The sequence below is a fragment of the Drosophila subpulchrella genome, unplaced genomic scaffold, assembly GCF_014743375.2.
Source record: "Drosophila subpulchrella strain 33 F10 #4 breed RU33 unplaced genomic scaffold, RU_Dsub_v1.1 Primary Assembly Seq354, whole genome shotgun sequence".
Taxonomy (NCBI): domain Eukaryota; kingdom Metazoa; phylum Arthropoda; class Insecta; order Diptera; family Drosophilidae; genus Drosophila; species Drosophila subpulchrella.
This window is the reverse complement of record NW_023665577.1, coordinates 7,381,115-7,408,657: the sequence shown is the minus strand read 5'-3', so window position 1 is coordinate 7,408,657 and position 27,543 is coordinate 7,381,115. Positions and strand designations below refer to the sequence as shown.

Here is a 27,543-nt window from a genome sequence, read left to right as displayed (position 1 = left end):
TAACATTAATGATGACAAATGCCGCCCAAAACAGCCATAGAATTGATTTGGACCTGGTCTAGTGGGCGTGAACTGCTGGCACGGACAGCAACCCACAGCTCGTAATATATGTGATATATTGCACGTTATGTGATTGATGGAACCCAAAGATAATCCAAGTGGTTGGCCAACCAATTGAGCGGAAGTTGGCTGAAAAAAGTGTTTCAGCTTTAAGTAAAATTCTTACGACGTCCCACATCGACGGGTATATTGCACTTTGGAGTGCTGAAAGGCTCTTCGTCATTAGGATTTTTTGGGCATTTTTTGTTTGAGCATGACGCAGTTAATTTTTAGCATGAGAATCCAGTTTGTTTCTCAAAAGACCTGAGTGATGGTGCCATTGGTTGTAAGTACAGTGCGTTACAAAAACCTTATGTTTTGGATGCTAAAAAGTTGTATACTTTTAAGAAGTAAGAAAATACATTTGTAAGATACTTTAAAAAATGTTAAAACGATTCAATAAACAAAATTAAGAATTATATATATTATTATATAATAAGGTAAGCTTTGACCGTGACTTCACCAATTACAAAACAGGTAAGAAATAGAACATTTTCCTTAAACAATCGCAACACCTATTACTTTATCCTTTTGCACATACAGCAATAATATTTTGCGAACCGTATATTTAAGGAGCAAAAGAAGCCTAGCGTCAACCAACTGGAAGCTTGTGGATATTGGAATCTGTTGGCGCATTACCGTTAGTCATCAAACCATTTCCGAATAATTTCCCCCTGAATTATTGAAATGAAGCGAACCAGGCCGGGGTAAACGTTCACACTTCGGAAATGAACAGGTAATTGCATTTGGCCACCGACTTACCCGGTTCTCGATGAGCTTGTCGCATACATTAAAGACCGTCTTGATGGGGTTCTTGTCCATGCGTATGGTCTTGTCGTAGTAGGTGACCTTGCGGGGCACATATTGCTGATCGAAGTTGAGGTGCTGGGGGTTAATCGGAAAGGGTAATTGTCAGAGCCTTCGGATAAATGGCAAATCTAGTTAGTTAACGCGCTTGCCTTTATTGTAGTGCTGAAGTGCTCCTCGCTGTCGGAATTGCTCAGTACGCCGCCAATATTGTACGTCGAGGGATTATCCGAGGCAGTGTGCCTCTGGGCGGCGTCAATCGGCGGCGCCAGCACAGCCAGAAGAATAATGGCGAGCCCGAACAAAGGCCAACAATAAACAATACCACCCACCCCAGCCATATTGCAGAGCTCTATAGTTTTTGGGGGAGGATAAACGACGATGTGCTTTGTGCGATGATTTCAATGGTTTCCCGGGCAAACATTCAGCATTTTCTGCAAGTCCACAAGAAGAAAAGCCAATATTAAAACCATCAACTGTCCTGTAAAGGCCATTGTTCGATAAATTGATTTATTATCCTTTTAGTTTAAACAAAACGAAAATCAGTCATATGCTTTTATATCTCACTTCTACTAAAAGATATCTTTTGATAAACGTCATTGCAATATAATTGTTGTCATAGATATTAAGATTCAGATTAACGATATGTTTGTTCAATATTGAACAAAACAAAATGATTTTTTTAAATATTAAAAGGGTTATCTAATTAGATTAAGGTGTGGGAAATTAAACCTATTTGTATGTTCTCCATTTTAAAAAAAGCTGACTGTGCACTTTGAATGCGCGCTTTATCATGCCTGCGATGATGCCAGATCGACGAAAATTTTATATTTTTTAACTGATTGATCATTAGGGTGACCATTTCTATTTTCATTTAAGAAGTATAATTTTAGTATATTTTAAACGAGAAATTTGTTTATGATAACATTTATATTAATAGTTTTCCTGTATCATAGTTCCAGATTTTAACATTTATTTAGCTCAAGTAGCTTGTTAGCTTAGAGGGGGCAATAAATAAGGTTCACAGAAACTCAAAAGTACCATTCTTTCCAAGACTTGCTAACGGTAGCAGACTTTAGTACACTCCCTACGGTCACACTAATTGATCATAAGGCGCGACTGCTTATTGTTATTATCATACAATACCATTTGTAATCATTTACAGTGTTGTTTTAGAGACGGTAATAAAACTTGTTGAATAATTGACAAATGTCGATCTTTTCGTGGACGTGCTAACGGTAGATTTCGTTTTAGTATATTTCCTGCGGTCACACTGATCGATCATATGGGCAGCTGCTTTCTAACACTTGTTGCCCGGCCGCGCTTTCAGTCGGACGTGTTTTCGCTGGGTCTTTCCGCGTCGGTCCGCCTTATCTGCGCTGCGCTGGCACTTCGTTGGAGCGAGGGAGACGGAGGAGCGGTACGCGAGTCGTGCATGACGCGGCGCCCTGGAAAATTGCATTTTCATACGCTTCGAGTGGGTAATTTATCGCCGAAATGATGGCCAATTTATTGGCCTGAATGCGGTGGGCGTGTGGAAAAAGTGGAAAGAGTGCCTGGAAAAGTGCGAAGAAATCGACAATCGGGTTGTGCGTTTTGTTTGCCTTTCGCTGCTGCTGCGCTGGGGCGCGGGGGCGGGAAAGCCAATTGTTGACGTTGTTTCGCGTCTTGCCTCTCTTTCTCTTAGCCGGAATTGTTTGTCGCGTGTTTTTTACGGCTCTGCTCTGCTCCGTCTTATTGACAAGCCAGCCTCTGCCGGCGTCGCTGCCCCGACATTGTTATTGTTATTGTTATCGTGTGCGGTTTCTGCCTCTTCTCTTCTCCTCTGCTTCTGCCTCCGCTTCTTCCTCGCCGTATTCCCCACTTATTGTTATTCTCTTTTCTGCGGCTAAGTGCGCGCACTCAAGGTGAAAATATATTAAGTTCTTTCGAGTGCCCCCTAGTGTTTGCATTTGAATAAAATAAATATAAAGTCAAATTCGATTTACGATCGTCGTCTATCGGCGGATGATTCAATAGCCCGGCAGTTTTTCGGATTTTTCGGATACGTAATCGCAGTCCCAGCAGCTCTCCGCGGTAAGTATCCAGCGAAACAACCTGTTGCCATTCGGGCAGTTTACTGGTTTTTCTGGTTTCCCGAAGGGCTTGCCGCCGATTTAAGTAGGTCATAAGGCAATAAGCCTATCACCTGGGCCCCGGCTAATTACCCAGATAGCTATTATCTAGCAGTCACGCCCTCGCTCGCTGTCGGTTCGTTTCGATTTGCTGAATAATTGAAAGTAAATCAAAGCGAAAACGCCAGAAAACCTCTCTGATTCAATTACAATGCATTGCAATCGTTTGTTTCTTACACAAAAAGAAAAGGAATGCTATTGAGATACTCGACGGTGTCTCATAAATCCAACGGATTGAACATCTGCTTGGCGAAGAAATGTTTCAAAGTGCGCACACAGAGATAAGTGGATTTTTCGATCAAGTAGAGTATTGAAGTAGGTACTACGCACTATACTCTATTAAATCCTTTTATACATATTATTTACAATAATTAAGCACAAATTGTGCAGTTTCCAAGCAAACAACTATGTGCTTAGTATAGTATAGTATTTACATACATATGTAGTTATCAAAGTTATGACCATTTTTTAGAATTGTATAGTCATAGGTATTGCCTCATATTGTGTTTGTTTTGAAAAATATTTTTGTTTTGTTACTTAATTCTGTTTTTCCAGTTTAAGCTTTCGCAGTTAGAAATCAAATGCATTTTGAGGAGCACTCTGCAGCATTTGATAAATACATCCTTTTCGATCTATTCTAATGCTCCAAAATTACTCTGGAAATTCTCTCAGTGCAAAAATCTTGATTGCAGACAGAGAGGGAGAGAGAGAAAGAGATGCTGACAGGGCCGACGCGTGCTTAATTAAGCGCCACATTGTTGACTGGGCAGGTGCTGTGGGATAGAGGGAGATGCAAGGCGAGGGAGGGGGATGGAAAGGCAGATGGAGCTTTTTCGCCTGCATAGATTTTTTCAGGAAGTTGGCTGGCAAAAAATGGACGTGTTGAGCCTGCTGCACGCGATGATTTCCATTTAATTGCTTGGAATAAAGATGACCTTTCATCGCCATATTAAACTTTTTGCTACGTTTTTTGAATCTATGAGAGCGCACCTAAATACTTTTTAATATCCAGCTAATAATAACTGAGTTCATAGACTTGTGAGCACACAATTGCGATCAAATAATTTAATATTGTTTAATAGATAACTCAATTATCGACGGAGGGAGAATAATTGCACTTATTACAATGAGTCTATCAGTATTTTTGTTTAGTGAGTCTATTAGTATTTTTGTTTAGTGAGTCTATTAGTATTTTTGTTTAGATCAATGTACTTCAATTGAATGTGTCGTAGTTTATTAACTCGATCAACAATGTGGAAAACAGTCGATTATATTCCCCAGTAAAAGAATTTATTGTTTTAACACGTTTACTAGTGTTGTTTATAGTACCAACTATTATTTTCTGTTACTTAGGCTTATTAAAGATATGATATGAGCATTGATTGAATGAATGAAAGTTAAATAAATTGAACATATCTTATGTATGTATACCAGTGGTCGGCACACACATACCATCACAGTTTGCCTTGCATTAGTGTAAGTGTAAAAAAGACGAAGTTGGCGCGCAGCGCTCTGACGCCTGACGTTTCTCTGTTTTGCACTGAAATTCTCTGCCGCAGAAGCAAAAAAACACGCCGAAGCTGAGAAAAAAAAGACCCGAAGACTCATGCCGAAGTCATACGAACATCTACGTTATACGTGAGCGAGCAGAGGATGGGCAGAACACTATCCTATGCTCACTAGATAGGCCGCTGCCGACCACTGATGTATACTGAAAGAGATTCATAAGTTTGGTAAACATTTCCCCGCGATTACCCATCAATATATGGGATGAGTTCATTAATAGTTGACTGATTGCCGTGAATTGGTCTGGAGAGCTGTAGTATCATACTTCAAATCGTTTTTATTCTGCTCGGTGGATAAATAATACATATGTACAATGTACAGATATGCCCATTTATTTGTGGTTATAAAAATACCAAAGATTAAAAATAAAAATCAGTTTAACATACTTAACTCATTTTGCAGGTTTTTAAAACCACAAGTTTTCTTAAAGAATAATGTTAAAATATTAAAGAAAATAAAATATAATTTTTTTTGGGAATATTACAAAAATCATAAATTTAAAAATCATAATGAAAATAGATAGACTAAACGAAGAGAATCACTGCGGTATGTTCCTTTTCTGCTTGATTTTTATATTCAAAAAACAGATCTAAAATCATTATGTGCAGTCCCTGATCATAATTATTTAAGCAAACCGACATTGTTCCTACTAGCTACTTATCAAATCGGATTGTCCTATCTCAGAAGTAAGGGTATACCCAAAACCGCTTGTATTTTAAATACTCAGCGATACTTTCTTGACCGCAATCGTATGTTCATACATGTTTATATGCTGCCCATGAGCATGTGCATAATTTGCAGCTGAATTGAGCAGCTGGTGGGGAGTTTGAAAGGGGCCAAAGGGAAGGGGTGGCGCCTAGGGGCGCCGGCAATTAACATAAATAGGCAAATTGTGTAAGCGACATTCTCATGCTGTAAATAAAATATAAGCCCCCGACCACACTCGTGCGATGTGCAAGTACCAGGCCCAAGCCCACTTGGCTGCAATTAATAAGAGTGTGTGCGCCGGAGGTCGGGTGTTATCAATGAAGCGGACTGAACGAGGAAAGAGTGCTCTCGTCGGGTGTCAGTGTGTGCGTGAGTATCTGAGTATCTGAGAGCTGGCATGTTTTTTTTCAGGTGGACTGAGATTCTTTAGATTTTCAATGGCTTTGAGGGACCAGACAGGGCCCAGACCTTACCAAGTAGTCAAAGTACTGAAAAGGCCGAAAGCACGCGTGGCTTTCGAATGGTTCATGCAACATGTTTTTTAAATGAATTCCACTAAATGCTCCGTTCCCCATCTGCACTCGTTTTCTATTAATCCCCATAAATAGTTGATTATACTTCAACAGTTTCTAGGTCCCTAGAATTCCACGAGTTCAGCTGACTGAGCAGCGTGCAGCATTTCCCCAAGGAAAACAGTTACTCTCTCTGCTCAGTGAGGTTAAAACAATTCCCACATGAAAATCTATACATGTAGACATGCACGTTCAACGAATTGAACGAACAATTGATATATAATGTCAACTACTACTAACTGAATCGGACATGGCTCATACTTTCGACAAGGTTTCTTATGAATTTCACACTTGTGATTGTTCGCTATTCGCATTTTTGCATGTCCATTTACATACATGCCAGTTAATGAACCTTAAGTGTGAAAAGAGAATTTCTGTTTGAATAGCTTATAATATAAAGTGGGCAGGCTAAGACTTTAATGTTTAGAACTATATATTCATTATTTTCATAAGATTTAAACGGGTTAAGATAACATTTTGTAGTAGGACTGGCAACATTAAAGTAATCTAAACACCAAAAATATCCAATTTTGGAAATAAGTGGTGTGTCTATAAATGTATGTAGTTGGGTATGAACATTCTCACTGCGAAGTGAAAGGGCATTTCAACTTCAGGGGAGCTCTTGGAGAATTTCCTTCGACGGTTTTTTTTCAACTATTTAACATAGCGAACGTGCCACGGCTAGCATTTTATTCAATTTTCGATGGTGGTGCAGCGTGTGCGGGGACTGCAGATTGGGAGCTCCATTGAATGTGGCAGTGCATGGTGATAGTGGGCGAAAAGGGGGCGGAAGACGGGTGGAGGTGGGCGGCACTGCTTGGGGGCGGGCGGGGTCTTCTGTGTAATTCAAACTGACAGGCTGACAACAATGAGAACATCGGGATCGACGGCGGCTCGCATTTGATGATGCTTTATTGAAATATTTGCAGTGGTTTTCGAACTCGAGTTGAGTTCCACCGACACACAGGTACCAGCAGCCATAGATTTCAATGAATATGCGACCGCAGGAGGGGTTCAGATTGTTTGACTCTGCCGTAAAGCGGTTAGAGCTCAATTGGGGCAATATCGATCAGGTCGTTGGGCGGATGCCCGAGTAACTTCTCCCCCCGGCCAATTTGAGATAATTTAATTTGCCCTCTGTAAACGGGAATTGTTTTATGTGCGATCCAGCAGCCAGGACAACTCCCCAAGGAGACGACCGCAGACAAAAGCTTCAATAAAAAGCCCCGAAACTTTGAACCGAACTTTGTCGCCTCATTCGTTCACATCCACGCCCTGTTGCTTTAACCTTTTATCCCTTTGGTCCCTGCTCCGTACCGTCCCCTCTTCCCGGTTCCATTCACTGCGGTCCTGTCCTGTGTGTGCGGCTTAGCCGGGAAACCCATCTAAGCCAATAACCAAGTCAAGGATGTCCGTCCTCCGCCCGACAGCAGCCGAATTTGCTAAAGTGTTGCGACTTCCCTGGCCATTGTTGGCCACTCACATTTTATATTTCTGTGAACGCTGCAGCATCTCTTCGTAGGCAATTTTCGTGAGCATTTTTCACATTTTTCACACACGAATTGCCAAACAGATGTACGTATTCCGATTCGCTCCACTGGGTCCCAATCCGTCGGATTGATGACAGGCGGACCTACTCCGGAGGTTGGGAAAAGTGCGGGCAGGCCGGGACTGAACCGTTCTGTGCATGATTTCGAGCACTGCACACTGACGTGCCTCACTGAGTCGAATTTCCCCATTCGGTCCATTGTTGCCAAAGTGCCTAATGCCCAACAATTCGACGGGCTTGAGCAACTATTTGGGTTGGACGAACAAAGGGAAAGGGTTTTCTCGGAATATTCCCGTTTGCTTATTGGATTTCGGAAGAATTATTAGGGGATATGTGCAGACAATGGGTTCTAGGAAGAGAGATATCCAATTAGCTTGAATACCTTCATGGAAATTCAGTTAACATTAGATCTATAGTCTGAAATATATAGACCTTGGATACTAGTAAAGGGATATATTTTGGTGCACTTACTAAAAGATGTCAGGATCTTTACCTAGGAAACATAGTCTTTTGATATTTTCCAATCAATATTAATAGCTTTATTCCAGAATTTTAGAAACTAGTAAAATGTTTGGAAGTTAATTCTATAAAACCTCTTGTTTTTAATAGAAATTAATAATCTCCTCCCCAACACTTTAAAGACTTTTTGTTTGTAAAAAGAGGGTATGAAAACTTGCAATCTTTTAATAAATCAACTATCATATCTGCAATTTATAGACCTTGTATACTAATATAAGCAGTTATTTTGGTGCACTTATTAAAAGATGTCAAGATCTTTACCTAGGAAACATAGCATTTTGTTTTTTTTCCAGAGTTTTAGAAACTAGTAAAATGTTTAAAAGTTAATTCTATAGAACCCCTTGTTTTTAATAGAAAGATAGACGACGTTCCAGACTCTTAAACAATTCATTATAAATGATTTTTTAATAATCTTCTCCCCTTAAAAGACTTTTATCTGTAAAAAAGGGTATGAAAACGGTCCTTATAAAGATCTTGCAATCTTTTAATAAATATACGAAAACGTGCATATCTTCCAGTACAAATCTGAAGGGGTACAGAGAGAGTGGTTCCTTCTAGCTTAATCGTAGTCGTAGTCGTGAACCGCATCCGAGGCTTCGGTGGTGGCATTGTGCTCTATACGGCGGGGTTCCACTTCATCGAAGGCAGGACCCAAAACATACAGGTGCACGATGAATATGAGGAATCCCGCGATTAAGAGAAGGACACCAACGACGACCGAGTACAGGACACACTGGGCTGTCTGGGCGGAATCCATGGCATGGATTAGCACGACCACGCCTCAATCACAAAACGGCGCACTGCAAACTATTTGGAGTGATTTGGGAATTTTCACGCACTTGACTTGAACTCATTTCTTTACATCACCACCGAGGATATTCGTCCTGCACATCCATTTCTTCAGCCCCCGACTTTGCCTGGATTTCGGGGCATTTAATCAAGTTATTGGCTATTGGGCGGTGGGCGGTGGGTGGATATCGCGAGTTAAGTTATGCAAACACTTTGTGGGCCACTCCTTCGGGATGCTTTGCTTTCTCTATTCTTTTTGCGCGCACACACACCCTCACAGACGCACGCACACAGAGGCAACTTTTATCACACGCACACAGGACGAACTTTTATCCCCTTTGTTCTTCTGTTTTCACTGGAAATTTTCGGTATTTTGAACGGGGGGAAATGTGTAATTTGTGTTATTACTGTTAATTTCGATTCTCTGACAATTTTCGCCCAGACGGAGCTTTCCGTATCGGATTTCGCTGCACCACAGCATCACATCACCCATACGCACCGTGGCCAGGCAGCAGGAGCAAGTGTTGCCTACTTTTCGACGCCCGCTCAACACGACGCCTGGCTTTTCCGCTTTTCCCAGCTCTTCCTCGCTTTTCCGGGGCTGCGAAGGACAACGTGGCGCTTTGCGCGATGCTCGGCAACTGAAAAACCATTTCGCTTCCTCCGAAATCCCTCAACTTTCGGGCTTTAAGCTCCCCGGCGGAGCTTTTAAGCTGGCCCAAAGCTGAGCCACGCCTGCGCACTGGCATGTAAACAAATTCCGTTAGGATGGTCGTGTTTTCCCGCTCTCAGTGTTTCATTTTCTTTGGCTCTCAGCTGTTTGGCGCCGCACACGATTCCGGTCAGCTGACCGGCGCCTCCGTCGCCGCCGACTGCGCTGCTGCTGCGCCGCCGACGCCGACGTCTGCATCTGTTTGCATGCCAACCACTTGTGGCTCTTTGTTGTTTTCTGTTTGCTTGGCCTTTCCCACGCATGTGATTCGACCAAAGCTTTCTCGTTGGCTTGACCGCCGACCGCTAATTTACGCACCTGTTAGTCTGTTTAAGTGATGGCTTTTTAAGCGCTGCGTAATCACTCGACTAGTTTAAACCGCCGAACCCGATAGCGTGATATCCTCGCCGAGTCAGGTGACGTTGATAAGTCGGAAAATGTGACTGTGCCGGTGGTGAGCTAGGTCAGTCCACCATTTGGCAAGGAAAAACTGTTGTTACAAAAAAATATTGATGTTGAAATGGCAACGGCAATATGAAAATTAGTTATATCTAGAGTAATTTCCAAAAGAAGTAATTGTCTATTGAACTCAGGTAAAACAATAGGGTTTATTACTTCTTTTCCATTTTTAAGAAAGTATCAACAAAAAATACTTAATAAAGAAAAACATACATTTTTTTAACTGTTTAATTTTTAATGAATTTGATTTTAAACAACAAATTCAAATTAATAAAACGATAAACATTTTTAAGACACTTTTAATGGTTAGATCTCAACCCACTCGTTCTAGCTTACAAAAGCTTTTGAATAGCAAAAACCACAATACGAAGTCTAAAGAACAATATTTACTGGTAAATATATATGTATATCAGCTAATTTCCAAGCCTTTAGAGTACAAATTCGGAAATGGCAGCACCTTGCTACCATTGATTTATAATTCAGCTGACCGATACTGTTCAAGAGAATCTCTGCCTTTAATTAAAGAATATTGTATTTTACTGGAACAGTTTGTGTTTACATATATGATACATCTTTATTTTGTAACATTCTCCCTCGCAGTTAGACGTCTTACGAGCTTAATATTGGAGTGTAACCAAATTTAAAGGGAAAAGCAAATTTGATTAACCTACGTAGAATATTTAATTTTGTTCAAGTCTAGCCCTTTTTCAAGCTGCCTGAGTAGTACTGAAAATTGCCAAATGATTTCACCAAGATGAATGTAAGAAAATACCAAGTACATTTTTGTTGCTTGCTCTGATTCACAGTGGACAAAAGTCTTATCTATTTAAAAATAACTAAACGTTATTAGTATAAAAACAAAATTCAGTTTTTGTTTTCCTTTGCTTAAGTTATTTGCAAAAAGTCTTATTAATTATATATGATTTAAATGGGCAAACGTTATAGGTAGCTGCCCATTTTCTTTCTTACATGGTTCTGTTCTTGAAGAACCTTAGGCTATCATTTCAGCAAAAGTGGGTTGCACTCGAGAGAGGCATTGTTGATTGTTTTCCTTCCGTGCTACCAACGCATTAATTTCAGCAGAACGAATCTCTGTGCTGCCAGGCCAACTAATCTGGCTAAAACGAACTTTAAAGAATTTTCCCATTCATGGCCCAACAAAGGCCCTTATCGAGGGGGCACACTGGCGTTGAATCTGCATGCAAGAGTCGCACGGGCGACCTTGACCCGGTGGGCGAAATCGCATTAAGCCCCAGCCGAAGACCCGTGAGAAGGCGGAAAATCAAATCTGCACATGCTCGGGCTGAGAAGCCAAAGGCAGAGCCACTCAGGCGGAGGCACACAGCAAATCTTACTCATGTCCCATTCGCAACGCCAGTGGCACTACTAACCCAGCTAATTCGCAGTGCTGATGCGTAAAGTATATCGTGGGGGTGGGGAAGTGGGTCGGGCTCAGCAGAGGCTACATATGAATGAAAGGAAAAGCGGGGCTGCCTTGAGCGAAAGTGGTCCGCATTCCACTCAAAGGCGGAGCGGAAAAGCGGAAAAGCTTCTGCAAGCTCGTGCCCCAGCTTTTCGGGCCGATTGCGGCGAACTTTGGCCAACATTTTCGCTCCAGCGCTCGGTGTTTGTGGACCGTTCTGTCTCGTCGGGCTGCTGCAAATTAAACTTCAAAGAGCTGCCCCCAAAATCCCCACATTAATCATCCCAGTTTGCTATTTGTTAAAGATCCGCGGCCGCGTGCAACGATATTCTGTGTTTACACAGCGCCCAAACAATAAAAACGAGTGTAAGTGCCTGCTGGGCAGTGGCCACTTGGCCACTTGGCCGACGGGATGAAAATGTACACCTGGAAAAATAGATCCCAGGGAAGTCTTCGTGGGGCACTGGCGGTGCCAGCTTCCGCCACAATAAAACGAAAGTGAAAAAATAGGCAAATATCTGAGCTCCCACTCATAGATACTGAGGCCCTGTGTGTGTATCCACATTTCGCGTGTGATTTGTTTAAGCTAACTGCTGGATTATTGTTATTCCACCGCCTAATTTGATTGAAGCCCCTGTTAACCAAGTTTATAGTCGAATAAATTCCGTTTTAATTGCCCATCAGCTATAAAGGGTGTATGGCAAGCCATAGATTAGGCAACATCGGCACAGTTTGTTGTGATAAAAACTAATTGCTGTGTTGGCAAACAGATTTAATCGTCATCCGGAAAACGTGAAATTCTCCGCACTCCAAGAACCTATTGATTGGAATGAGTGGGATGGCTCAGCTGCCGTGCTGGGCCCACTGTGCCCTCCGGATTCCATGGTCCTTGTGGGGGAAGGGGTCCTCGTTTCCTGCCTTCAGTCATCTGCTTCCCTCCATCACTGCTAACAAGATGAACATATTTGAGCAGCTGGGTGTTGCCATGCCGCTATTCTGAGCCGGATTTCGGTGAATTCCTGACCCACAAAGTGGCTTGGCCTAGAGCGAGGTTATGAATTTCTCATTTCCTCCTCTGAAGTGCTGTTTTTGGCGGAATTCTTAAGCTCATAAGCTCTGTCTAAACTTAAGTTTGAGGGCGCAAGGAAACGTCTTCGGTAATTGTTATGCCAATCAATCCGATTAACTGGAGCTGTACATCAATCGAATGGGTTCTACCGCTAAGCTCTTCGCCGTGTTTCGCGGCCTACTCAGCTCATTAGTATGCCCATGATGTATCGTCCTAAGACGAACTAATCACCCGTAACAAATACATTGGAATAATAGAAATTACGAATAAATAACTCACGGGACATGCCAAAAATAAGTTTGGATGAGGCAAACATTTAATAAATCAATAAACAACACTTGTGAACGTCCGTTTGGATACATTTATAACAAAACTTAATTGAATACTTATCAACGATTTATGTTCAATCTTAAAACTGTAATCAACCGGAATATAGCAATAAAACAGGGGGTTTAATTCTATCAAGTATGTTTTAAATTATATTAAAATCTTTTTAAAACGTATAAAAACACAAAATTTAAATGCTTATGCGTCATCTTACTATTTATCTATGTATTTACCAACAACAATTTGTTAAATTACTTAAACCGTGTAAGCTAATATTGGAAAATTCAAATCTTAACTAAAAAGTTAAATCACATTCGTTGTTAAATATTAAATCTTTTTGGTTTCACCCCAAGAAACTTAGAAAATCGAATAAAAATTGCTGGAATGGACTTGGAACTTTTATCCAACAACTTTCAAGAATCCTTCAAACAATACCCCTTTTAAAACTTTTACGATTCGCCTACATGAAACTTGTGAAACAATGGAAGCATTTGCCTCATTCCTTTGTGATCTAATGTGGAAATGTATGTATTTGTTCTTTTCACTCGCAGTGCAGCCATTATGAGCGATAATAAAGAAAGAAATCATAAAAAGCTTAAAGCGTCGAGTACAAAAATCGTTAAAAGTGACAACTTTAGTTGGTACATTTAGAAGGCGGACACCAGGGAGAAATGTTTATTGGAAGTATTAAAGAGACGACTTGCTATCTTCGCTAAGGGGTGGAAATATTAAGCATACGCCAGAATGTCCCAAGGCACGATTCAGAGTAATGTGGGGTGGCCGACCGACTTTTCATGAATATTTTATAAGCACTCAACGCTGCTTTGGTGTTTTTTTGTATCTTACTGAGCAATTAGAAAATGAAATCGAATATACATACACCGAGATATAGTATTCCCTAGGAAGGACCAACACTTTCTACAACTCTAGTGATGCGTCCCTACTTTTTGTAGTTTAGATAGGCCAATATATGTATCTTAAAAGAAACGCGTTCTGTGACTAATATCTCCGATAGCATCTACAACAATAAATTGAAACTGTATATATTCAAAAAAATTTGTCAGCATTGCCTTTTATCGATGTTCAACGGCCATTTTCTAGTTGGAAACCCTTCTGTTCAAACCAGATTTTAGAATTTTAAAATTTTCAAATCCATAATGCGATTATACTTTTATTCAAACAAATTCGACTTGCAGCTAGTCAAATGAGAAGACCTTTTAAAATATCGTATTTGTTTTCTGAAAAATAGTTTAACATCATCATGGCATCACCGTAGCCGTTGGCTAAAGATATATCTATTGCACCTTTTAGTCTTGAATACAATTTTCAATCAGCAAAGCTATGATATTCGATTTAAATTTGGTAACTAAAGATATGTTAAGATTTTTGGCGACCCTATTTGAAACAAGTTTTATAGAATTTGAATTAATGTTCGGTTCGCTTCAAACTGAAACATGGGAGCCCAAAATATTTGTAAGTCTAAGAATCATCCTAAAGAGCATTCTTGATGCGCCCCTCGAGATGTAAGCAAACTCACGCTCTTCCCCTTGCTAATCCCCGCAGGACACAACGAGGACGACAAATCATTGCAATTAACTCGCGTAACCGACTGCGCTGCCAAACAATAGCTCCCAGCTGAGGAACAGAAACAGCAACAGGAGCAGCCACGTGGGGAGCATCGGGCGGAGGCCCTTTGTTGCGCCACCCGGCGGCAGCCACTCCACACACTCGGCACCCCCGATCCCTGCCCCGATCCAATCCTCACCTCGAGCCCCGACCCACAGAAGGCTACGGACATGGGCGACAATATAATTGGCTCTGCGAGCTTCCTGCACTTGGGGGACATTGTGTCCCTGTATGCGGAGGGCAGCGTTTGCGGTTTCTTGAGCACACTCGGGTAAGTACCATTGTCCAGGCTGAACGAGATGTTAACGAGCGCAGCACCCGGCGCTGGAGGATCCCTGGTGCCACCTGTTGTTGAATATTCCACTAAACATGCGGTTTGTTTCCCCAGATTGGTGGACGATCGAACAGTGGTGTGTCCCGAGGCCGGGGACCTGAGCTGCCCGCCCAAAAAGTTCAGGGGTAAGTGAATATAACCCTTAATAGTTAAAAGATACTTAACTAGATACTAATATATCTTTAGACTGCCTCATCAAAATATGTCCCATGAACCGATATTCCGCTCAGAAGCAATTTTGGAAAGCAGCTAAACAATCGGCCAGCTCCAATACCGATCCCAATCTGCTCAAACGTTTGCACGTAAGTCAAAGAATATTTATAAGAACATGAATATACAACTCAAGACATATTCTAGAGTTAAATAAAACATAAATCTAACTAAAGGAAGATGTGTGTCTGTATCTTACTAGCTCATCTGCTTTAATTAATTCAAGTCTATCAGGCTTGTCCTGATTTCATACTTCCGAAAAACTTTATCAAGTTCGCTTTGAGTTTGGATATGTTTTATATGCAACTTGGAAAACTTTTAGTTAATATTGTTAACTAATCTGAACCGTTATAGAAATAAGATAATTTATTAAATAACTAAGATGTCTAGTTTATAACTGGCTAAATATAAACCTTTGTGCAAATCGAATTCGGAACTGGCCTGCATAATTATCTAAACCACTGCTAAATTCATTTTTAAATAATTTTTCAAGTTTCAAATGCCCTTTTAGTTTAATAATTATTAAATCATAGACCAATGCTTTAATAAGCTTCTTACCTTAAACACATTTATTGATTTCTTGTTTTTAAACCAAGTAATGTATCTCTTGATTAGTAATTACACTTAATTTATTTACATTTGTTATCAGCACGCTGCGGAGATCGAGAAGAAACAAAATGAGACGGAGAACAAAAAACTGCTGGGGACCTCAATCCAATATGGACGGGCTGTGGTGCAGCTCCTGCATCTGAAGTCCAACAAGTATCTGACGGTCAACAAGCGGCTGCCGTCGCTGCTGGAGAAGAACGCGATGCGGGTCTACTTGGACGCCAATGGCAATGAGGGCTCCTGGTTCTACATAAAGCCCTTCTACAAGCTGCGCTCCATCGGAGACTACGTGGTCGTGGGCGACAAGGTGATCCTCAGTCCGGTGAACGCCGACCAGCAGAACCTCCATGTCGCGGCCAATTACGAGCTGCCCGACAACCCCGGCTGCAAGGAGGTCAACGTCCTCAACTCGTCCACATCGTGGAAGATCTCGCTGTTCATGGAGCACAAGGAGAACCAGGAGCACATCCTCAAGGGCGGCGACGTCGTGCGCCTGTTCCACGCCGAGCAGGAGAAGTTCCTCACCATGGACGAGTACAAAAAGCAGTACCATGTCTTCCTCCGCACCACCGGACGCACCAGCGCCACGGCGGCCACCAGCAGCAAGGCTCTCTGGGAGATCGAGGTGGTCCAGCACGACTCCTGCCGTGGCGGCGCCGGCGACTGGAACTCCCTCTACCGATTCAAGCACCTGGCCACGGGCCACTACCTGGCAGCCGAGGCGGAAGTCGATGTGTCCACCGGCGCCATTTCCGCCGCCTCCGCATCCGGACACGAGCTTCATTTGGGCGATTCGGGACTAAGCTGCTCCACCATGAACTCCACCATCAATGGTAAGTGGTATCGAAAGCTAGCTTATCACTAAGAATAAGGATAGAATAGATTTCGAGTACCTAAATAGCGTTTTAGAAAATATTTCCGCATACAAGAACTAAAATATGTTGTTGCGTATACGCAATGTATACATTAAAAAGAACAGCATAGCGTCAGAAACATTTGTTTAACTTACTTATTCACCTTTATTTTACCATATGAGATTTGAAAGTAAAGAACCACAGACTTAACTTTTTTGTCCCACCTTTCAGACAAGCCCAAGGGCAAGCAGTACCGCCTCGTGTCCGTTCCGTACTCTGCGGACATTGCCTCGGTGTTTGTCCTGGACGCCACCACGATGGCTCGGCCGGACAGCCTGGTGCCGCAGTCGAGCTACGTGCGCCTGCAGCACATCTGCTCCAACACGTGGGTCCACGCCACCTCGATCCCCATCGATGCGGACGACGATAAGCCGGTGATGTCCATGGTCTGCTGCTCGCCCATCAAGGAGGACAAGGAGGCCTTTGCGCTGATCCCCGTCTCGCCGGTGGAGGTGCGCGACCTGGACTTCGCCAACGATGCGTGCAAGGTGCTGGCCACGGTGACCAGCAAGCTGGACAACGGCAGCATCTCCATTAACGAGCGGCGGGCGCTGATCTCGCTGCTGCAGGACATAGTCTACTTTATAGCCGGAATGGAGAACGAGCAAAACAAAACCAAGGCACTGGAATTCACCATAAAGAATCCCATCAGGGATCGGCAGAAACTGCTCCGCGAGCAGTACATCCTGAAGCAGTTGTTTAAGATCCTGCAGGGTCCTTTTCAGGAGCACACGGCCGGCGACGGTCCATTTCTCCGGTTGGACGAGCTCGGTGACCCGAAGAACGCTCCGTACAAGAACATCTTCCGGCTGTGCTATCGCATCCTGAGGCTCTCGCAACAGGATTATCGAAAGAACCAGGAGTACATCGCCAAGCACTTTGGCCTGATGCAGAAGCAGATTGGGTACGACATCCTGGCGGAGGACACCATTACGGCTCTGCTGCACAACAACCGCAAGCTGCTGGAGAAGCACATCACCGCCGCCGAGATCGAGACATTCGTGGGTCTGGTTCGGAAGAACATGCACAACTGGGACTCGCGGTTCCTCGACTACCTCTCCGACCTGTGCGTGTCCAACCGCAAGGCGATCGCCGTCACCCAGGAACTAATCTGCAAGAGCGTGCTGAGCGACAAGAACAAGGACATACTGATCGAGACGCAGGTGAAGGCTCTGCGCAGCGGCTCCACCTCAGCGCGCTGCTACAAGGGCACCTCCGAGGATGTGTGTCTGGCCACTCTGGCCGAGGTGACCGGCGACGATGAGGATCGCTCGGACGTGCAGTCCACGTCCACCACCACCACCTGGGACAGCGCGAGCTTCAACGACGATGATCTCAGCCTGTCGACGGTGGACAAGTACGAGATCCACCTGAAGTGGACAGGACAACCGGTGGGTACTAAACTTTATCAAGTTCTTATATTCTTTTCATTATGTTTCTTTAAACAAATTATCGAGTCTCAACGGTAGTGTGCGTCAAGCAATAACTACCTACTACTTTAAATTTTTCATTCAATCAAAGTTTAAAATCATTAAATTAACTATGAAATTATCTAAAAAAACTGCTAATTAAGATTCAGTTTAAATATTATTCTCTTTGTTTTATCCTTATAAGGCTATTGTATTTATAATTTTAATTACATTTCATTTTCTAAGGTTGGTCAAGAAATATAAACAGCAAACCACCAGTAATACCACGATTTCCTGTTATGAGTATACCTTTTTGCCTTGCAGACTTCCCGGTCCATGGCTGATTTGGCCAACAGCGATGGTGGCGAACTAGAGGCAGCCATACTGAACTACTATCGCCACCAGTTGAATCTGTTCTCCAACATGTGCCTCAACCGACAGTACTTGGCCCTGAACGAGCTTTCGCCTCGCCTGGATATTGATTTGATTCTGAAGTAAGTCCCTTCTAAAATAGAGGAAGAGTCTCGCAGTTAATACCTAATTTTTTCGCAGATGCATGTCCGATGAAACGATGCCCTACGAGCTGCGAGCTTCGTTCTGTCGGCTCATGTTGCACCTCCACGTGGATCGCGATCCCCAGGAGCCAGTAACTCCCGTGAAGTATGCGCGTCTATGGAGCGAGATACCCTCTAAAATGTCAATAATGGAGTAAGTATAATATATTATGCTTAATCAGAGGTACCAACCACTCCCCTTGCAGCTATGACGGCAAGAACCAGCAACCTGACCAGAACAAGCAGGCCTGTCGTGCCAAGTTCAACACAACCATTGCTTTTGTGGAGAACTATCTGTGCAATGTAGCCACCAAGGTGTGGCTCTTCACAGATCAGGAACAAAACAAACTAACCTTTGAGGTAATTTTTAGGACAAACTTTTCGTATTAAAGATAATTTATAAGTAAAATCCCATTTCAGGTTGTTAAACTGGCTAGGGACTTAATATATTTCGGATTCTACAGCTTCAGTGATCTTTTGAGACTCACCAAGACCCTACTGTCCATCCTAGATTGTGTATCCGATACCTCATCAGGAGCCTTTGCCAGTACGGATATTGATTGTAAGTAATGTAGAAATATAAAGTTTTTAGACCTTTGTAACATTTTGAGCTATTCTCTTAACAAGCTGTCAAAGAGGAGACGAGCACAGAGGGTAAGACGGTTAAAAGTCTTCAATTCAAATGCCCTTTCTATTTTCACATTTTATTTGCTACTTATAAAACATATTTAGTTACCTCGCTGAACATAATATTTTTACACCCATTATTAATTATTTAAAACTTCCAATTTCAGCCGAAGGCGGAGTTCTGCGCTCCATCGGCGATATCAACACGGTGATGACATCGTTGGCCCTGGGATCGGTGGGTCAGGCCATAGCTGCTCCCAACATATCCCTGCAGCAGCGAAAGTCGGTGTCCCAGTTGATGAAGGAGTATCCACTGGTGATGGACACCAAGCTGAAGATAATTGAGATACTCCAGTTCATTTTGGACGTACGCCTAGACTATCGCATCAGTTGCCTGCTCTCCATATTCAAGCGGGAGTTTGACGAGTCCGAAGTGGCTGCTTCGGCCGCCAGTAATGAGGCGGGTCAGCAGCAATCCCAGCAGCAGCAGCCGACGACGCCTGGTAGTTCCAATGAGACCGATCCCCTCGAGAATCCCGAGTCCGTGGCAGCAGCCGCGGCAGCAGCAGCCGCCGCCACCGCTGCCCGCCAGAAGAACATCGATCTGGAGTCCATCGGGGTGCAGGCGGAGGGCATCTTCGACTGCGAGCGGAGCGATGCAGCTAACCTTGACCTGGATGGTCAGGGAGGACGCACTTTCCTGCGTGTCCTGCTCCACTTGATCATGCACGACTACGCGCCACTGGTGTCGGGAGCCCTGCACCTCCTCTTCCGGCACTTCAGCCAGCGCCAGGAGGTCCTCCAGGCCTTTCGACAGGTAGGTGGCGAGGGTAGTGAACCGGGTCGTGAGCACGTCATTTTATCAGCTTTATAGTAGTTGCGGTCAAAACTCCATGATTTAAATAAATTTAAAATACTATTATAGTTATAAGATAAGTAGATAGCTTTAAGACACTTTTTAACTTAAGTTATTTTTGAATTTGCTTGATTTCGTGTTATTATTCATTAAACATTTTGTAAATAACAACACTAAACTCATTAATGCATTAACACTAAGACTTAGTCATTAAAAGTAATATCATCAAAACTATTATCTCACTTCTAAACTAGCTTACTTGAAAAAAAGATGAATGATAAAACCCATTGTTGTTTTATTAATTACTTAAGCACTGAAGTAAAACTCAGTAATTATTACCAACTCTTAGTATTTTCAAAAGAAATATCTCTAAATAAGTATTTTTTAAGCATCATAAAGACTACGGCGGGCCGTGGATATCAAATAGAATAATTCACAAATAATTCACCGAATGATCTAATGCTCATATTCTCTCTTGTGTTTGCATGCGCTAACTTTCTATCTCTTTCTCTAAATCGAGACTCGACCTTACTAATCCGATACCATATATACTAATATAATCGTATATTCACGCAAATGAACTCATGAACTAGTTTAAAAAAACACAACTAACAAAGTGGACTTACACCGCATACCGTACCGACCGATCTTTTGATTTTGTATGTACCCATGATTTTGAAAACTCAAGCTAAGCCATAAGTTCTAGACTAATCAGGATCTGCACTCCATCTCCGTTTTCAGGTGCAACTTCTGGTATCCGACAGCGACGTGGAGTCGTATAAGCAGATCAAGTCCGATCTGGACATCCTCCGACAAAGCGTGGAGAAATCGGAGCTGTGGGTGTACAAGGCCAAGGCCACGGATGAACTGGGAGCCACCGACGCCGGAGGGGACGCTGTCAACCTGGAGTACAACGCCGCCTTGTCCCAGGAGCAGCGGAACGAGTACCGCAAGGTCAAGGAGATTCTCATCCGCATGAACAAGTTCTGCGTTACTGCCTCCGGTCCGGGTTCGGTGGTAAAGCCTCGAAAGCACGAACAACGCCTGCTCCGCAATGTTGGCGTTCACACCGTCGTCCTGGACCTCCTCCAGAATCCCTACGACGAGAAGGACGACGAGTTGATGAAGGAGTTAATGTGCCTGGCGCACGAGTTCCTGCAGAACTTCTGTCTCGGCAATCAGCAGAACCAAGTCCTGCTGCATAACCACCTTGACCTGTTCCTTAATCCGGGAGTAAGTTATTTAATTCTCTTTATCGAACTATACACCTCAAACAAACATGTACAATGTTACACTGTACATGTACATTATATATATAACATGTTAAAAATTTAAAATTGGTGGTCGTGACTTAAACCTTAAAAAATTTTACACCTGTTCATATAACTGAACTATATTTTAAAATACCCGGGATCTGAAAATTGTTTACAAATAAAATCTAACAAAATTTAAATATTTATTTATATATATATATGTATATATATTTAAATATATATTTTTTGAGATTTTATTATTTAAATCGCGTTCTCAGAAGAAAAACGTACTTTCTATTTTATCCCTAATAACGTTTTAAACGATGATGCCTTTACTTAATTCTAAAAAGTCCTCACATTCACTTCAGACTGGAAATCGAGCTGCATCAAAATTAAAAGCAGTGCATTGGAGAAAGGTTAACATTTCGATTGATAGATATATTAATTTCTATTTTAAAGTAGAAATATGCGCTTTCGCTAAATGTATGTCTATTGTAAACAAGATAGTCATTAGGTTCTGTTCAAAACATATAATTGGTCCCTTATGATCAATTCCGTAACTGGTGTTATACCTATTTATTATGCTAAATAATTAAAACATTTTTTAAGACCCAGCTGAATTGTAGAATTAATATAAACGTTCCTTGTTAAATACAATTATTAACCCTTTATTGGTCTTTCAGATACTGGAGGCGAAGACCGTGTGTGCAATCTTCAAGGACAACCTGGCCTTGTGCAACGAGGTGACCGACAAGGTCGTGCAGCACTTCGTGCATTGCATCGAGATCCACGGCCGACACGTGGCCTACTTGCAGTTCCTCCAGACAATAGTGCGGGCGGAGAACCAGTTCATCCGCCGCTGCCAGGACATGGTGATGCAGGAGCTCATAAACTCCGGCGAGGATGTCCTGGTCTTCTACAACGACAAGGGCTCCTTCAACCACTTCGTGCAGATGATGCAGCAGCAGATGCTGCGCATGGAGAAGCTGAGCGACGACAGCCCCCTGAAGTACCATGTGGAACTGGTGAAGCTCCTCGCCTGCTGCACCATGGGCAAGAACGTCTACACGGAGATCAAGTGCAATAACCTGCTCTCACTGGACGACATAGTGACTATTATCTGCCACCCGCTCTGCATGCCGGAGGTGAAGGAGGCCTATGTGGACTTCCTCAACCACTGCTACATCGATACTGAGGTGGAAATGAAGGAGATCTATGCCTCTGGGCACATGTGGAACTTGTTTGAGAAGAGCTTTTTGGTGGACATCAACCAGCTCATCACAAACCCTGCTGCCGCCAGCAACAAAACCCTCCAGGCCTACGTTCTGAATGGAGTGACAAATCTCCTGGGCAGCTTCTTCGCCAGTCCTTTCTCAGATCAGAGTGCCATCGTGCAGTCCCGCCAGTTGATCTTCGTGCAGCTGCTCCAGGCTGCCCATAGGCTCACTCAGTGCCGGTGGCTATCGCTAGGGGATCGATTCAACGTTGAGAACTGCATCCGCACGTTGACCGAGTCTGCCAAGATGCGTAGCATCGCATTGCCCCCCGAGCTGGAGCAGCAGGTGGCCACCATGTCCAGCAAGACGGCCATGCTGACGCGGCAGACCACTAAGTGGCTGCTGGCTTCCAAGCAGCCGAAGTACGAGGCCCAGCAGTCGGCCAGTCTGATGCGCTGGGATCGCTCAATCATAGAGGGCCTGCAGGACATAGTGTCCCTCTTGGAGGATCAGCTGAAACCGGTGGTAGAAGCGGAACTCTCGCTTCTGGTGGATATTCTGTACCGCTCGGAGTTGCTATTTCCCGCTGGAACAGAAGCCAGAAAGCGCTGCGAAAGCGGCGGCTTCATTCGGAAGCTGATCAAGCACACCGAGAAGCTGCTGGAGGAGAAGGAGGAGCGCATGTGCGTCAAGGTTCTGCGCACTCTGCGAGAAATGATGGCCATCGATGTGAACTACGGCGAGAAGGGCGATGCACTGCGTCAAACGCTTCTGCTGCGCTACTTCCAAAGCAAGAGTACGCCTAGGTTGCCGGAGGAGGAAATGCCCCTGCTAGCCGCTCCCTTGGTAGATACTTCCAAACAGCACCACCTAGTGACCCATGGACCAGGGGCTAAGTACCTACAGAGAGCTGGCAAAACGCTACATGAGATGCAGAACCACTTGGACAGAGAGGGAGCCTCCGATCTGGTGGTCGAACTGGTTATTAAGTCCGTACACTCGCCCAATATTTTCGTCGAGGCTGTAGAATTGGGGATTGCACTGCTAGAAGGTGGTAACCCCATTATACAGAAAGGCATGTTTCAAAAGTTTCTCAGCGACGACCTCAACCAGGCCTTCTTTAAAGTCTTCTTCGAGAAGATGAAAGATGCCCAGCAGGAGATCAAGTCCACCGTGACGGTGAATACCACCGATATCGCGGCCAAGGCGCACGAGCACAAACAGGACGCCAATCTGGAGCTGGACAAGATCTCTCGCAAGCATGGCCTTAAGAGCAACGGAGTGGTTATCACAGAAGAACTAAAGCGGGAACTGCACAATGCCGGGCTGGCGACTGCCCGTGCTTACGGCAACGCCCGAAACATCCACTCCGGTGAGGAAAGCTCAGCGATCAGTGTGAACAGTCCGCTGGAGGACATATTGGCCGAGAAGCTCGAGAAGCACAAGGACAGCCGGGAGCAGCGCAACCAGTTGTCCAACAAGGTGCTGGTGATGCAACCCATTCTGCGCTTCCTCCAGCTGCTCTGCGAGAACCACAACCCGGACATGCAGAACCTGTTGAGAAACCAGAACAACAAGACGAACAACAACCTGGTCTCGGAGACGCTGATGTTTCTGGACTGCATATGCGGCTCGACGACTGGGGGCTTGGGACTACTGGGCTTGTACATTAACGAGCACAATGTGGCCCTGATCAATCAGACCTTGGAGGCCCTCACAGAGTACTGCCAAGGACCGTGTCACGAGAACCAGAACTGCATAGCCACCCACGAGTCAAACGGATTGGACATCATCACGGCTCTCATACTGAACAACATCAACCCGCTGGGCGAGAACCGCATGGATTTGGTGCTGGAGCTGAAGAACAATGCTTCTAAGCTGCTCCTGGCCATAATGGAAAGCCGTGGTGACAGCGAGAACGCGGAACGCATTCTGTACAACATGAATCCAAAGCAACTGGTGGAGGTGGCCTGCAAGGCCTACCACCAGGAGGAGCTCATCGATGAGCAAGACGATGGGGATGAGCCGGACGCCGGGTCGGACGATGATGACGCCACCGTGAGTCCGCGCGAGGTGGGCCACAACATATACATCTTATGCCACCAGCTGGCGCAGCACAACAAGGAGTTGGCCGGCCTGCTCAAGGCCTCCGAGGACCCGCAGTCCGCCAGCTTTGACGCCAAAACAAGTCAGGCTTTGATGTATTACGCGACGCACACTGCCCAGATTGAGGTGAAAAACCGCGGGCTATTATCCTCTATTGTTTTGACTAACCCTAAATAACATGTATTTGTAGATTGTTCGAAATGATCGAACTCTGGAGCAAATTGTCTTTCCCATCCCCGAGATCTGTGAATACCTGACCACAGACACCAAAATCAAAATCCTCAACACCGCCGAACGGGACGACCAAGGATCCAAAGTGGCTGACTTCTTTGACAAAGCAGAGGAAATGTTCAACGAGATGAAGTGGCAAAAGAAACTAAGAAGTATGAAATTGTTTTATTAAAATTAAAATATCAATTTAATACATTATCTGAAAATCCTAGGTCAACCGTTACTATTTTGGATTAGCAGTTACATGTCCCTGTGGAGCAATATTCTGTTTAATTGTGTGGTTGTTATCAATATGATTGTAGCCTTCTTCTATCCCTTTGATAATACTGTGCCAGGTAAGACGATAGGTAAGGCTGATTTAAAATGGGCTTCAAACTTCTTGATTATTAATAAAATTTTTTGGTTTTTATCATTGTTATAACTCAAGAAATACCAAATAGATTTAACAAATCCCAAAAACCGTTACTTTCGAATATTTTCAGAGCTGAGTTCTCATATTTCCTTGCTATTCTGGATTATAACTATATTTTCACTTGTGATTGTGATAACGCTGCCCCGTGAGTCTGGGATTAGAACTTTTATTGGGTCCGTAATTCTGCGCTTTATATTTTTACTGGGCCCAGAGTCAACTCTTTGCTTACTGGGAGTAGTCACTGTATGTAAAACTGCCAACATATGTAGACAAATCTCTTTTAAATGACTTCTACCCAAACAGGTCACTCTTAAAAGCGTTCACATAGTGAGCATAATGGGCAACAAGGGCACCCTGGAGAAGCAACTTATCAAAATCATAACTGACTTTCAGTTACTGTATCACTGCATTTATATAGCATTTTGTTTTTGCGGCCTGATCTTCCATCCCTTCTTCTACTCATTGCTGGTAAGTTAAAAACAAAATCCATCTAAAGGGAATAAATTCATAAGATACACGGCTTTGCAGCTCTTTGATGTGGTCTATCGTGAGGAGACGCTGGTCAATGTTATTCGATCCGTGACACGCAATGGACGCTCCATTGTCTTGACCGCTGTGCTGGCTCTGATCCTGGTCTACTTGTTCTCCATCATTGGCTACATGTTTTTCAAGGATGACTTTCTGGTCAGCGTGGACTTCGAGGAGCAGGACAATGCGTCGCCTCCGGCAGTTCCCTTGACTATATCAGTGCCAGTATCCAAAGATGCGTGTGCTGCGCCAGACGAACTGGGCAACTGTCCGGCCGCGAAAGATGTGGCACCACCGAATGGTGGTGGCGGGGATGTGAAGGAGCGGTCCTGCGACTCGCTTGTCATGTGCATCGTAACCACGCTTAACCAGGGCTTGCGAAATGGCGGCGGTATTGGCGATATACTCAGAGCGCCATCAAGCAAGGTACCATCCATCTATCAATCTCAAACAGCACCACTAATTTGTATTTTTCCAGGAGGGTTTGTTCGTGGCTCGTGTAATTTACGACCTGCTTTTCTTCTTCATTGTCATTATTATTGTCTTGAACCTCATTTTTGGTGTCATCATCGATACATTCGCTGATCTGAGATCGGAAAAGCAGCAGAAAGAGGCCATCCTGAAAACAACCTGCTTCATCTGCTCACTCAATCGATCTGCATTCGACAACAAGACGGTCAGCTTCGAGGAGCACATCAAGAGTGAGCACAACATGTGGCACTACCTGTACTTCATCGTCCTTGTGAAAGTCAAGGATCCCACTGAGTTCACTGGCCCCGAAAGCTATGTGTATGCGATGGTGAAGGCCGGCATCCTAGAGTGGTTCCCCCGCCTGCGCGCCATGTCGCTGGCAGCTGTGGATGCGGATGGGGAGCAGATTGAGCTGCGTAGCATGCAGGCACAGCTTCTAGACACGCAGCTGCTCATAAAGAACCTCTCCACCCAACTACACGAACTTAAGGATCATATGACAGAGCAGCGGAAACAGAAGCAGCGGTTGGGATTGCTCAACACAACGGCACACAGCCTCCTGCCGTTCCAGTGAGGCTGCTAGGAATAGAATAGAATACTAAATAGTTGTGGCACTTCATTTTGGTTAACATTCCCTGTGCACCAGCATAAATGTGAACCCCTAAGTATTGGCACCACTAGCCATAAAACCCTTTCGTAACTCATTCTCAATGTATTCACTGCGTGGGTGAACAAGATCGTACGTAAACAAAATCATAAATCTCCAAGAACGGTTGAGTATCCCGAGTAAATACCAAAAATCTTTCTGTATTAGATTCGAATTCCAAAACAACACATACCACATTTGCTCAAATAATACCCAGCGGGATTAAATTCTACAATTTTAACCAATTGATTAAATTAATAAGTAGTAAACTCACTCAGAGAACTTAGGGCTGTTAACATGTTAGTTAGTGGGCGTGTTAGGCATTTTTCACAACCTAAAAGTTTTCACCCTACCTCTCCTCGATGACTTTGTAATACCTGAAGCTAGAGTCTAGACCTATGTAGTTAACCTAAAAATGTTCGCAGAGCGACCTCAATATAATTTTCTAAAATGTTTTACGCTGTCTCATTTTAAATATATTATTTAATTGTTAATACTGTATGAATATATTTTCATAAGTTTTACTGCAAGCAGATCTCTGCTTGAAAAAGAAAACTTATTATTGTGATTATCCTTTTTATAAATTGATTCCGTTTTTAATTCTGAATGGTTTACTTAGTGCTCGAAACGAGTTGTGTTGGTTAAATTCATTCTAAGCTAACAGTTAGACTATACATCCTAAGCGAAACTACACTATGTTTAAGTGAAACTTTATATCTTTACATGTAAAAGGAAATATATCTTTTAAATAAATACTATCAAATTCA

General features: G+C 43.5%; 2 protein-coding genes across 9 annotated transcripts in view; one reads left to right on the top strand and one right to left on the bottom strand.

Annotated features, from left to right (window-relative positions):
* Positions 1-9,419, bottom strand: part of LOC119560632 (glutamate [NMDA] receptor subunit 1) — a 16,596-nt gene extending 7,177 nt beyond the window's left edge. The window contains exons 1-3 of the mRNA XM_037874183.1: positions 9,283-9,419; positions 1,059-1,340; positions 862-984 (exon numbers count right to left, since the gene is read on the bottom strand). Coding sequence (XP_037730111.1) covers positions 862-984; positions 1,059-1,247 — 312 coding nt within the window. The 5' untranslated portion in view covers positions 1,248-1,340; positions 9,283-9,419. The remainder of the gene's footprint in view (positions 1-861; positions 985-1,058; positions 1,341-9,282) is intronic.
* LOC119560631 (inositol 1,4,5-trisphosphate receptor) lies at positions 2,226-27,543 on the top strand. 8 transcript variants are annotated; one of them, XM_037874177.1, is made up of 21 exons: positions 2,226-2,383; positions 2,850-2,982; positions 14,337-14,670; positions 14,788-14,858; positions 14,920-15,035; positions 15,593-16,385; positions 16,638-17,857; positions 18,200-18,369; positions 18,428-18,583; positions 18,636-18,789; positions 18,850-18,991; positions 19,057-19,083; positions 19,224-19,873; positions 20,654-21,145; positions 21,849-24,614; positions 24,679-24,871; positions 24,932-25,066; positions 25,202-25,374; positions 25,435-25,599; positions 25,660-26,085; positions 26,138-27,543. In XM_037874177.1, the coding sequence occupies exons 3-21, from the start codon at positions 14,570-14,572 to the stop codon at positions 26,702-26,704; spliced, it is 8,517 nt and encodes a 2,838-aa protein (XP_037730105.1). In that variant the 5' UTR covers positions 2,226-2,383; positions 2,850-2,982; positions 14,337-14,569; the 3' UTR covers positions 26,705-27,543. The 8 variants fall into 8 exon arrangements, with proteins under 8 accessions (XP_037730105.1, XP_037730104.1, XP_037730107.1 ...); XM_037874176.1 differs by having other exon boundaries at positions 2,800-2,982; XM_037874179.1 differs by lacking the exon at positions 2,850-2,982 and having other exon boundaries at positions 2,226-2,387.